General features: G+C 46.3%; 1 protein-coding gene across 3 annotated transcripts in view; it reads left to right on the top strand.

The window, feature by feature from the left end:
* The window catches only part of rapgefl1 (Rap guanine nucleotide exchange factor (GEF)-like 1), a 38,624-nt gene extending 30,075 nt beyond the window's left edge, over positions 1-8,549 (top strand). For 2 of the 3 annotated variants that reach the window (XM_085404919.1, XM_085404918.1), the window contains exons 15-16: positions 852-906; positions 1,455-8,549. In XM_085404919.1, coding sequence (XP_085261045.1) covers positions 852-906; positions 1,455-1,579 — 180 coding nt within the window. In that variant the 3' untranslated portion in view covers positions 1,580-8,549. The remainder of the gene's footprint in view (positions 1-851; positions 907-1,454) is intronic. The other variant, XR_014911550.1, reaches the window with a different exon arrangement.
* Positions 8,550-12,632: the final 4,083 nt, after the last annotated feature.

Genomic DNA, 12,632 nt, shown 5'->3' with positions numbered 1-12,632 from the left:
GGTTGTCCTGGCACCACGATGCCAGATTCTTCACTTCATCCATGTAGGCCGCCTCATCGTTGTTGGAGATGGCACCCAACACCACTGTGTCGTCAGCAAACTTCACAATGGTGTTGGAGCCATGGGTGGCCACACAGTCTGAAGTGTAGAGGGAGTAGAGCAGTGGCGAGAGGACACATCCCTTTCAGAGCTCCTTAGACTACTCAGGCTTTGCCCTCATCTGTGTTTTGTTGGGCTTATCTGTAACCATGTACTTGTACCATGAAAGGCTCTGATGTCAGAATCAACATTTCTCCAGTGGGAGGGGCTAGCTTCACAGTAACTTTACAGTAGGGTTGTACATCAACAGAAGCTTGACTTGATGTTCCCAGGTAGCCTAGTGCTCAGCGAGCATAGTGAAGTGCTGCATTATCAGTTCTGTAGTTTGTGTGTTTCAGCGTTTCATATCGCCGGGACGTGAATAACAATAATAATAAATCTATAAGCAATGATCTCGCGGGCCGGACATAAATGTACGCCGGGCTGGATGTGGCCCGCTCGCCTCGAGTTTGATACATATGCTTGAAGTTGTTTGCTGTGATGAAGAGGAAATAACAGTTACAGCCGCTGCAATTCTTCTTCACTCAAACACTTTCACTTCCTGTTTGTCAGCCTGAAACAGGAAGCGCTAAAACTGCAGTTCCTCTGACGTCCAGCAGAGGCAGCAGAGAGCCAGTCCCGTAGACTCTGTGTTAAAATAAATACGTTAACATGCTGATACTCTCAGCAGACCCCACAGTGTCCACACTGCATCACACTGCAGGCATCCATTAATCACAGACAGGAACTGACTCCTCCCCCTCTGTCTGCAGCACAAAGTGGCCGAGATGGTGAGGAACATCAGACGATACAGGAGCAGCCAGCTAGGTAACACACACACACGCACACGCACACACACACACACACACACGCACCCACACACACACACACACACACACACACGCACACACACACACACACACGCACCCACACACACACACACACACACACGCACACACGCACACACACACACACGCACCCACACACACACACACCCACGCACGCACACACACCCGCACGCACGCACACGCACACACACTCACACACACACACGCACACACACACCCACCCACGCACGCACACACACACACACACACACACACACCCGCACACACACACACACACACACACACACACACACACACACACGCACCCACACACACACACACCCACGCACGCACACACACCCGCACGCACGCACACACACACACACACTCACACACACACACACGCGCACACTCAGTAAAGTTACAAATAGAATAAAGTAAAAGCAGGACGTCTGCAGCTCTGTGGGGTTTGTCTCCCCCTGGTGGCAGCTTTATCACACTGCAGCCCTGCATCACTAACAGCTGTTTCTTTCTTTTTTTTTCTGGTAGCCATAGATACGGAGATGTCTCCCTCCCACCTGCAGACCAAGGCCTACGTGCGGCAGCTGCAGGTGATCGACAACCAGAACCTGCTGTTCGACATGTCTTGCAAGCTGGAGCCCAAAGACACATAGAGGGAGGAAGGTGGAGGAGGAGGAGGAGCTGAGGACGTCAGAGGGAGAGGAAGACAGGACGCCAAGCCTGGACGCTTCAGTCCTCCTCCTCCTCCTCAAACAACACTACAGAGGACTCGAGCTGCGGTCCAGACTTCACGTTTACACCCTCAGAGGAGTTCTGCTGGGACCCTTCCAGGGACCGGCAGTCCTTGCTCTGCACTCAGAGGCCATTTACCCCTAAAAAGTGGGAATTCTCATTCACAGGAACGTTCAGGAAGCTTTCAGGACTGAAAGGATTTGGAAAAGGATTAAAAGTAAAAATAAAGAAAAAGCAGATCTCGCGAGACGAGTATCCGTGAGCCCAGACCATCCAGAACCTGAAGCCTAAACCCAACAACTGTCCTGCATCAGCACGACACTTTGAAGCTGGAGCTGCAGTCAGAGTCATTTCAAAGCCCAAACACCGAAATTCAAACCTCCGTTTATCTGTTTAGTGGACGTCCGAGCACCGCGGCACGAAACCCCCGAGTGCTCATCGAGCCAAACATTTAAATGTGAAATCAAATCAGATTAACCTGTAAATCAGAAAGTGCTGAAACCATACGTGGAGAGAGAAACTCCAAACACGAGTCGGGACTGAATGCTCTCCGACTCCAGGCTCCGCCTCCTGCTTTTCCTCCTGTGGCACTCGACCACTCAGATTGCAGACAATCTGACGGCTGACCTTCAGCCGCTGTGAGCGCCTAAGACGGCGAGAGTAAAGACGTTCCAGGTCTCAGAGCGCCTCGACCACGTGAAATGAGCAGAAGTGTGGAGCTGACAATGGCGGCGTTTCTTTAACAGCCATCTTGGATTCTTCAGCTCTGAGATCCACGAGCGTCCACAGGCTGAGGAGCAGCTGCAGGTGTGGACCCGGTGAAACCGGAGCAGCTCTCCTGCAGGTGGAACTGGTCCAGTTTTCAAACTCCCGGATACGAGTTTGGATCTCGTGCATTTCATCGAGTTTTCTGTCAAAGTCAGCCACTTTCTCTCACATCAGAGCTTTCCAGAACATTCCTGAACACACCGGACTCTGATGATGCATTCACTGACCATGTCAGACACACCACGGACACTGTGTGAGGTCATCGCGGTGCGTTCGAGGACGTGTAGATGCTGGTTTTCTACCGTACGACTCCGGAGAGCACCTCGGTGTTTCTGTTTCAGGACTTTGATGAAGGTCAGCGCCCGTCAGCTTTTAAAGGACCACGCCCGTGTTTTTAAACCTCTCGGCTGTCGCTCAGCTGAACGTGGGAATGGGGTCTGTGTCAGGTTCAGTTCTGTTCACTCTGAGGCTCTTATACTGAAAGGGTTTCTAGCGGCTACAGTCTGATCTGAGAGCAGATGAAATGAACCAGTAAAACCAGTGTGTTTTGAGCAGTGCAGACAGGTCAAAGACCAAATCTGTAATCAGGCTGAGGTGCAGACAAAGTAGAGACATGAGGAAAACCTGAGGAATAAAAGAAGCAGGAAATAAAACAGAAGTGACTGCGACACTTAAAGATGAGCGGCTCTTACAAAGGTCGTGTTCCAGTGACGCTCGAGGAGCAACCAGTGTTTGTCCTCATGCTGCTTTATGACCGACGTCTTTTCGTGTCATTAATTCAGATTTTCAGTCGTTCTGATGTAAAAAGGAGGTTTGAGCCTGTTCGTGACGCTTAACTGCGAAACTTCAGTGAAGTGTGAAGTTACACACATTTCCAGATAAGCTTCTCTGATCTGATCAAACTAACAATCCTCTGATTCTCTGAACAAAAGTGATTCACACCGATCGATGGAAGGTTTTAGGGTTAGAATACTTCAAGCATGATAACATATTGAATAAGTCATCTCGCATTAATCGAGCGGTCTTGGCGGCTCTGGCGCAACGTCGCGCTTCGTGGTGGTTTCTCAGTGTGTGGCGGCGTTTTGTCCGGTTAAACTGAGGATAGGTCCCACCGGTGACCGGAGCGCTCTTACGACGATTAACAGTGTGCGTCACAAACCTGCGTCCACACCAGGTTCACTCACTAGCCGCAGGTTTTACTTATCTTTGGGCGAGCTGCTTCTGGCCCTCGGGCCGTATGTTTGACACCGCGCTGTAAAACCTGAAGTTGGTACGATGCTCGGAGTTTATCAGGTTCTTTCTCTCTACCCAGAATGCACCTCTCCTCTGAGGGTCGGGAATCCGTCGAGCTGAAGGAAAACACGGGTCTGGTCCTTTAAGAACGCTGCTGGTCGTTGGCTGATTGGACTGATGATCACGTGACAGCCGATCGGCTGCGCTCATGCCGAAGTCACGGACACAGAGAAGTGGGCGGAAACACTTCTTCGCTCAACGCTTGGATCTAACTGCTGTCACACCGACCAACCAATCGGCTTTAAGGAAGGACCCCTGACCGCCCTCACAGAGCTGCCCTCCCTTCGGTTGACTCGGCGCATCGGGGTGGTCGGGGTCCACGGCAATAAGAGTAGTGGCGGGAAGCGAAGCCGGTCGGTCAGCGCATGGCGTCAACGAAGCACTTTGGCGAACCTCAGGGCTCAGAGACACACAGAGGTTTTGTTTACTCCTTTTCTTGCTTTCAGTAGAGTTCAGTTCAGCTGTGTTGCAATTGGTTGGTTCTGTGTTTGTACAGCTGATCACACTTCAGTCATATTTACTCCAACAATAATAATAATAATAATAATAATGATAATAATAGAATCTACAGAGCTGTTGTTTTTATGCTGTGAGCACCGCCAGGCCTGAGCGCAGACGTCAAAGAGCCGCTCACCTGACAGCAAAGAAGAAGAAAGTCAGTCTGAAGTCCTTCTGCTCGATTTTTAATGGCCTGCGGGTCAGGTGGTACAGAAGGTTAGACCCTGGACAGGTGTGCCGGAGAGCTGACGTCGCTCAGCTGGTTCGGCTACTCCATCGTATACCGCCTGCCGCTCTTTGCCCACAGAGTGAATGTCCTACGTGTCCTCTGTGGGCCTCCGTAGGCGCGCTGCCCGAAGCACACCTTGCCGACCGTCGAGACAAAAGGACAAAAGGCTGACGCCTTCTTCTTTCTTCAGTTCACGTCGAGTTTTTAAAAAATCTGATTCCCAGGAAAAGACTTCCAGACGTCCGTGCTCGCTTCTCTCGGCCGAATCCTCGATTGTGAGGACAGTCTCAGTGATCTGAGGCGTGTCTCATTTTGCCTCTGTCTCCTTTTTCTGATCCGGACACTTTTTGGTACTTTCCCTTATCGCCTGGACCCTTTCAGGGGAACGTAACAAAATCATCAAGTTCACAGCATCCTTCAGTCTGAACAGAAGGTTTTTGGAGATGGAAGACGTTCGGGAGCTGGAAGTCTTTTCCTGCTGCGTCATCACGTTTTTCTTTGACTCGGTCTGATGAGCCCGATCTCTTTGTTGGACTGAAGCTTCGCTGCGTCAGGGCGGCTCAGCTGAAAACGTGTAAATGGTTTGAAAACGTTCTTTGTGCTCAGCTCTGGTGGTCAGTGAGACTTCTTCATTCTCCATCTGTACCATAACATCCTGTTTATGAAAGCGAGGCCGGTCCCGTCCAGAAACGAGTCCTCAGCACAGCCCAGAGCTGCTCGTACCTCTGTGAGTCCCCTTCACTTAAACCGGGCTTTTGGGAAGAACCTGGTGGTTTAAGCACTGAGTAATGCCTCATTTTCACTCGTCAAATTGAGGCTTTTAGTCCCAGCTTGACCGTGCAGGTTACTTGATTCTGGACCGGACGAGAGCTTCAAAACGTCTTCAGCTCAACAAGACCTTTTATCCGATATGGAGCTCCGAGGAATGCAAGTTTGAATTTTCAGGAACACGTTTGTGTTTCCCAAAAAATGAGACAGAAATCCAGATTGAAGACTGCAAAAAGTTAATTTGAGGTTTAAGTCAAACTCTGAATTTCACTATTTGAGAGATAAAAATTTTACAAGGAGTCCAAATGTCCAACAGCAAACCCAAGAAAGCAAGTCTGACTAAAGCTTCAGTGCTTTTTCATGGCTTCAGTAAAGGCATAAACGACAGGAGTTGAGGTGGCCTGCAAAGTGGCTTGCAGATTTGCAGAAACTACTGGTCACTGTAGGAGAAAAGGGGGGGTGCTGGGATAGCTATCTGAGCCTGAACGTTATATTCAGTCGTTCTCACTCGTCAGAAATCAGAGCCACACAAAGTTCGCAGGTTTGTTTCAGTTCCCCAGAAAACAAGTTTTAAATTCAAATACTCAAATTAGAAATTCAAGTAGAACCTAAACGCTGCCGTTTGAGTCTCAACTTCCAAGAAAATGAGTTTTAAACTGAAGAAATTTGAAGTTCAATGGATGATGACTCAGAATTCGCAAGTGTGCTCTCTCTGTCTCGAATCCCAACAACAACACGTTCAACGTTTGAACTATAAAATGTTCCCAAAAATCGGAGGTCCAGAGCAGCTCCCTGTGATTTGCATTGTTCCCTCCAGAGTTGAAGAACTCTTTATTTGATATTAAAGGTCTTGTCGAGGCGGCAACGTTAGCGGCGGTTTTGGCGGGTACAAAGTGTGAAACCCAGCGAAGATTACTATTAGATCATCACTAGTCTGCCGGTGGCTCTCTCAGGACCACTTCCTGGGTGTCAGGCGCTCTATCGTGGATCCCACCGTCGTCCCCGGCAGAAACGGATGTCCTGAGTCTCGACTCTACCCTGATTTAAGCAAACCTCATCTCGCACATTTCCGATCTCACAACCTCCTGCGGCAAACCTTCCTGTTTCACTGACCAATCACGGTTTCTGCCTGCACTTCGCTGGGATCCATGATTCTGGAAGGCGGGCGGCCTCTTGGGTCGAGGCCGTCTGCGCTGTCGCCTGAACAAAAACACTGAAAAAATTAAAGTGTACATATTGCATCCGTGTAAATAGGAAAATACTAACGGAGACTATATTTTATGTATGAGCGGAGAGAGAGCAGCACTAACTCAAGGAGAAACTTTAATTTGGTGTTTTCTATTTGTAAAAGTGAGATAAAGTGTAAAGTGATGACAGAAAGAAATGATTCTGACTTTATGAATTGTACAGTTAACGCCTCAGTTTGACCGTTCTGTTGTTTTCTATCTAAAGCTTTGGGTTCTTTTTGTTTCTTCTTTTTTTGTACATAAGTGGTTGTTTACATCGATAACGAGTCCTTATTTCTGTGACGTCAGACAGACGATGTCAGTGGAGCAGAGGTCTGATGGGGGCGGGGCTCGGAGGGATGGCATCGTAACACAAAACACTCAAAGATTTTCATGTATGGTTAAACAGCACTTTAATAATAATATAAAAATAATAAAATATGACATTTGCAGTTTTACAGGAAAAAATGTAATCGTTAGATTTTATTTTAGATTTCCAGAAATAAGAGAACAACAATAAAAAGAATTTGATTTCAAGAATGAAGTTTTTCTGTTATAACTGTCTCTGATCGTTTTAAAAAGTCAATGTCACATGAAGTTTGTATAATAAGAAACATTATTAATATTATAAATATTAATTTGTGGAACTTCTGAGAATAGGTTGAAAGTGTTTAAGATTTTCTCAGGGTTCAATATCATGAGATAAATAAATAAACTTTATCACATTACATGAAAAAAGTCATTTTAAAAAAGTTTTATTACACAAAGTAATTTTAAGCTGAAAATTAGCTTTCATTTTTTGTGAGTTTTATAATTATTATAACTAATAATTATGCAATGTAATGATTTAAAACGTCACGTTCTAATACAGTGGTCCCTCGCTGTAACGCAGTTCACCCGTCGCTGCTTTGTTTCTCTTCTTCTTTTACAGCACCTTCTGTGTCCTGATTGGCTGTAGACCACTGCCAATCACTCTCCTCCGTGCCGTGTCTCCTGTACAGGGTTCAGCTTGTCACATTTACATAGATCTTCAGTCCCAGCAGTGTGACTCTGCGGTGCTGTACTGTATGTTTGTTTTCTCCCCAACAAACACAAAGGCTCCTGCGCGAGCACCCAGAAGGCAGCGAAGACGCTAACCATCGCACAAAAAGTTGGACTTCTGGACAGGCTAAAGGACGGTGGAAGTTACCGTATTTTTCTGATTATAAGGCGCATTAAGCGAAACAAAACAGTCAGAAAAGTCAAACTTTACTCAACTCGTTCTTGCTTCCTCCACTTCCGTACTATTGATTCATTAATGCTGATTCTGTGGCAGCTGCTCTGTTCCTGTTTTCTGGACCTGAAAAGAGGCTTTGAAAACATTCTGTAATGCTGGACTTATTTTTCTACAAAGGTTTGAACTTTCAGAGTGTTTAAACAAGAGAAAAGTGTGAAAAGTTGGCTACTTAGAACGTAACTCCTGCGATAAACGAGGGACGACTGTATTACAAAACTGTGACTGTTCTTGAAATAATTTGTGTATAATTGTACAAAGAGAAGCGTCAGACTGGACGCACGTTTCACAGCGAAATTCCAGTTTTATTTGTAATTTTTAAATTCATTGTATTACATTATCATGGAACAGGAGTCGTTCAAGAGCAAGTTTCAAATTTTTAAAATATATCAAGTAAAAAGCTGAACCATTAAAAAAATTACAACCCACAGCTTCCACACTGTTGTGAAAATATGTTTTTAATTGTATATCATTGAATTAAGCTCATAATTATTAATGTTACGGTTCAGGTTGTTCTCGTTACTGTTTCCTATAATTACAACATTACACATACGAACTCACTCTCTCTCTTCTTGGTTGAACCTTTTGTCATATTTGTTCCATAAAATGAAAACACTCAGATTATTTGTATTACTGCACTTTATCTCGAGATGTTTAATTGTTACACATCAAATGTTAAAGCAGAGAGAAGACGAGCGTAGAGAGGCTGTGGATAATTCTGCTGATTGGAGAGCTATTGATTAGGCAGCTCTGAGGGGAGGGTTGAAAGTAAAGCCAACCAGCGAGAGGCCCCGCCTCCCGCAGACCTGCTGTCACACTACAGACACTGAAATAAAACCTCTGGACAACAACACAAAGCCTCGTCACTTCCTGTTGGTGTTCTTGTATTAGTCATTAGTCCTCGGTGGGGTCTCTGTGAGCCTCAGCTCAGCTGATTAATGATTGCAGCTAATATAAAATTATAGAGACAGACGTGTTATCGTGTGAGGGACAGTATTCTGTTTGTTTTTGTATCAGGACACTGAACATCCACAGGGTGGAATATGATGTCGGCCCACCGTGTGCAGCTGGACGTCTCCTGGAAGGATTTCCTCAGGTTCAGGAGTGTTCATGGGGAGTGTTGATCATCCTTCCAGAAGCACATGTGTGAGGTCACACTGATGTTGGAGGAGAAGGCCTGGCTCACAGTCTCCGCTCTGATTGGTCCCAAAGGTGTTGGATCAGGCTGAGGTCAGGACTCTGTGCAGGCCGGTCCTCCCGCACCAAACCGGCTCGTCCGTGTCCTTGTGGACTTTTCTTTGTGCACTGGTGTGCAGTCATGTGGGAACAGGAAGGAGCCATCCCCACACTGGTCCCACATACTGGGAACACGAAGGTGTCCGCAGTGTCTCGGTCTGCTGAAGCACGAAGACTCCTGAAGAACACCCCACACCATAACCCCCCCTCTACCAAACTTTACACAGCGCAGTCAGACAAGTACCGTTGTCCCGGCAACCGCCAAACCCAGACTCGCTCGTCCATCGCCAGATGGAGAAGCGTGATTGGTCAGTCCGGGGAACACGCTGACACTGCTCTAGAGTCCAGCGGCGTGTTCTACACCACTGCATCAACACTTGATGATGTAAGGCTTGGATACAGCTGGTCACCATGGAAACTCAAAACTTGTTGAGCTCATCTGAAGGCCATGTGACGTTCAGAGGTCTGTATCTGTTGGCTCTGCAGAGCCTACGACAGCAGCACGCTGGACCAAGCTGAGCTCCTGAGAAGCAGTCTGCATGCTAGATGCTCGAGTTTATACACCTGTGACCATGCAGGTAAATGATACACCTGAATGCAATGATTTGGATGGGAGAGTGAATTTTTAGACAATATGGTGTCTGTCCAGATGTTCAGAGTAAAAGCTGTGCAAAATAATTATTACAAATTCTGCCATAACCAGTGCCCTCACAGTTAACCTTCACTGAAACAGCGCAGATCACTCGTTAATGTTTACTGTCTGCCTTTCAGTGAAAAAATAAAAAATTCTCGGAATAAATGGTACAAAGTCATCAGCTTCTTCCTGCAGCATCCTGTACATTGCTGCCATCTTGTGGCTGCAGTTTGTTACTGTCTCTGAGCTGCTGGGAAACCTGAGCCTTGTAGATGATCCTGGTCTGGATGGAAACCAGCATGATAGGCCAGCTCCATCCTGTCACCCACACACGGTCGGAGGAGCTTGGAAAGAAGTGATTGGACGTCTTCACTATGGTTTCACCTCTGATGAGAGGTCTGCTCAAAACTTCAAAAAGCTCGGTCACTTTCTTTCCGAGCTGCTTAGACTAGCATGACCACAGCCGACACAGCACCTTTGTTTTTATATGTCGAATCCCTTCATGGTATTGATCGAGACCCATGCTGCACAAGGCTTTTAATTCAGATGATTTTTTATTCTTTTATAAATATTAAATTGAGGTGTAAGTTTCTGTTTCTGGCCTCACAGAGCAGCCAGCACCAGCACAGGATTTCAGAGAATATGACTTATTAGTGTAGAATAACCTCAAATGTCTGCAGTAGTAATACCACATTAATTATTATTGAAATACATATTTCTACTTATTTCTTACTTACTGAAGTATATTCAGTGTTTTTTTGCTGCTTCTTTGTTTTTTAAGTTGCACCGCATGCATATGAATACTGTGTCCTGGTTTTCTGATTAGCAACGATCACCTGACATTGAGCAGGTAACAGCTGGTTGAACAGCCACACTGATCATTTTACTGCAGCTGAAGGAATCTGGAGCGTTTTTAACTCTCAGGTCAGCCTGCCCTCTGGGGAAGATTTGAACCTGAAGTTAAGACAGACAGCAGTCCTGTGGGGATAGAGGGACTCTGTGGGTCAGTGAAAGCAAAGAAGAGGTCTCACAGCTGTGGCTCTGCAGCTCCAAGTGCATCACAGTATAAGAGCATTAGCAGGTGGAGTGTGTGCGTGATCAGGGGGTGTGTGTTTTCATTTCAGCTGATAGGATCCCTTTGTCCCCTCCTCAGGACTGTTGACCCGACCGCGTGCCCCTTGGGAGGAGGGTGATTTCCATCCCTGATTAGGATAAGGTTTATATTTAGGGTCAAATTGGGGGAAGGGTGAAGGTTGGAGCTTTGGATTAAAGACTCGTACAGAAGCGAGTGCGATTTCAGTTGTTATATAACAATCGCCCTCCCTTATGTAAGAATTGCACCTCTTCAACTTACAGAGCAGCAACGGAAAACAGCGTCGAGGAAAGGATAAAAGGAAACGGTATTATTACGAGTTCACAGATTTCTAACAGTCAGCATCCAGGGCTGCAGTTCCTTTAATGACCAGCAGAGGCTCCAGCAGTGAATGAACAGCACGGTTTATTCAATAAGACTTGACTTGTACGATCTACTGCAATATCAAGCGCCTTGAGCCAACTGTTGTTCTGATTTGGAGCTGTATAAATAAAACTGAAAAATTGAAATCAGACAAGACAGAGACAGAAAAGTGTTCAAGGAGCTCAGAGATCAGAAGGTTCAACACAGGCAGAAACAACAAACCCTAGATAACAGATATCACAGCGGGGATTTCAGCAAAGATGGCGGTTAATGACGTGCAGCGCTGGCGTTCAAGCACCTGGGAAGTGGGAAAAAAAGAGCTCAGTGCATCATGGGAATGCCCCAGCAGCCTACTGCGGTGTAACTCAGGGAGGATTCAGCCCTAACTGTGGGCTTCAGCAAAAAGGAAAGGCTGATCTTAGAAGCAGATGTCTGTCTGCTGAATCCAGACTGGGAGCTGGTTCCAGTCTGTGATGTGCTCGTTATATAAAACAAGTATAAATGAATTTAAAATGCTGCAGCTGCTTTAACCCTGACACACACCAAGAAGAGAGAGCACATTACTCTGATTCTCAGCTCCTTCCACTCACGTCCTGCTAAATATAGAGAAAAATGCAATGCCCCACTTTTTGTCTCTAAGTCTCTCGATGGTATGGGCCCAAAATATATCAGGGGTATGACTGCTGAGCTGGGTAGGTGTCTCAGATCCGCAGGGTCGGGTCAGCTTGTGGTGCGCAGAGTTCAAGCCAAACATGGTGAAATGGCTTGAATCAGCTCCACAGTCAGCACTGCTAACCTGAACATAACATATTTATGTTTATGTATTTATGTCAACATCTTTCTCTCTGCTTTTGTAACTGAGCCTCTGCTTGATGATCTACAATCACTGTTTGATGATTTTAGAGATAAAACTGTTAAATGTGCATGAAGACATTTTGTAGTTGCACACAATAAGATATTTTTAACCCCCCAAAAAGTGAATAAAGGAGGTCTTTTAAAGTGGAGAGTTTTTATTAAAGTTTGCAGTTTTAGAAGAATGTTTGCTGTTTGAGGACATTTTGGATGGTTGTGGAAAAGACACAGGTCCCCACAAAGACAGGTAAACAAAAACACATACACACATAAATATCTGTCAACAACTGACACAGATTTAGACCCACTGTGCACACACACACACACGCACACACACGCACACACACACACACACACGCACACACACACAGACACGCACAGACACACACACACAGACACGCACACACACACACACACACACACACACACACACACAGACACACACACACACACACACGCACACACACACAGACACGCACAGACACACACACACACACACACATACACACATAAATATCTGTCAACAACTGACACAGATTTAGACCCACTGTGCACACACACACACACACACGCACACACACGCACACACACATACACACACACACACACACACACACACACGCACAGACATGCACACACACACACACACACACACACACACACACACACACACGCACAGACACGCACACACACACACATATATATATTTCTGGAGCCCCTCCCCCGCGGAGAAGCCTTTAA

This window comes from Rhamphochromis longiceps, linkage group LG4 (genome assembly GCF_057381845.1).
Source record: "Rhamphochromis longiceps isolate RC_006_pf linkage group LG4, R_longiceps_female_GT1.1, whole genome shotgun sequence".
Taxonomy (NCBI): domain Eukaryota; kingdom Metazoa; phylum Chordata; class Actinopteri; order Cichliformes; family Cichlidae; genus Rhamphochromis; species Rhamphochromis longiceps.
This window is presented reverse-complemented; position numbering and strand designations above follow the sequence as displayed.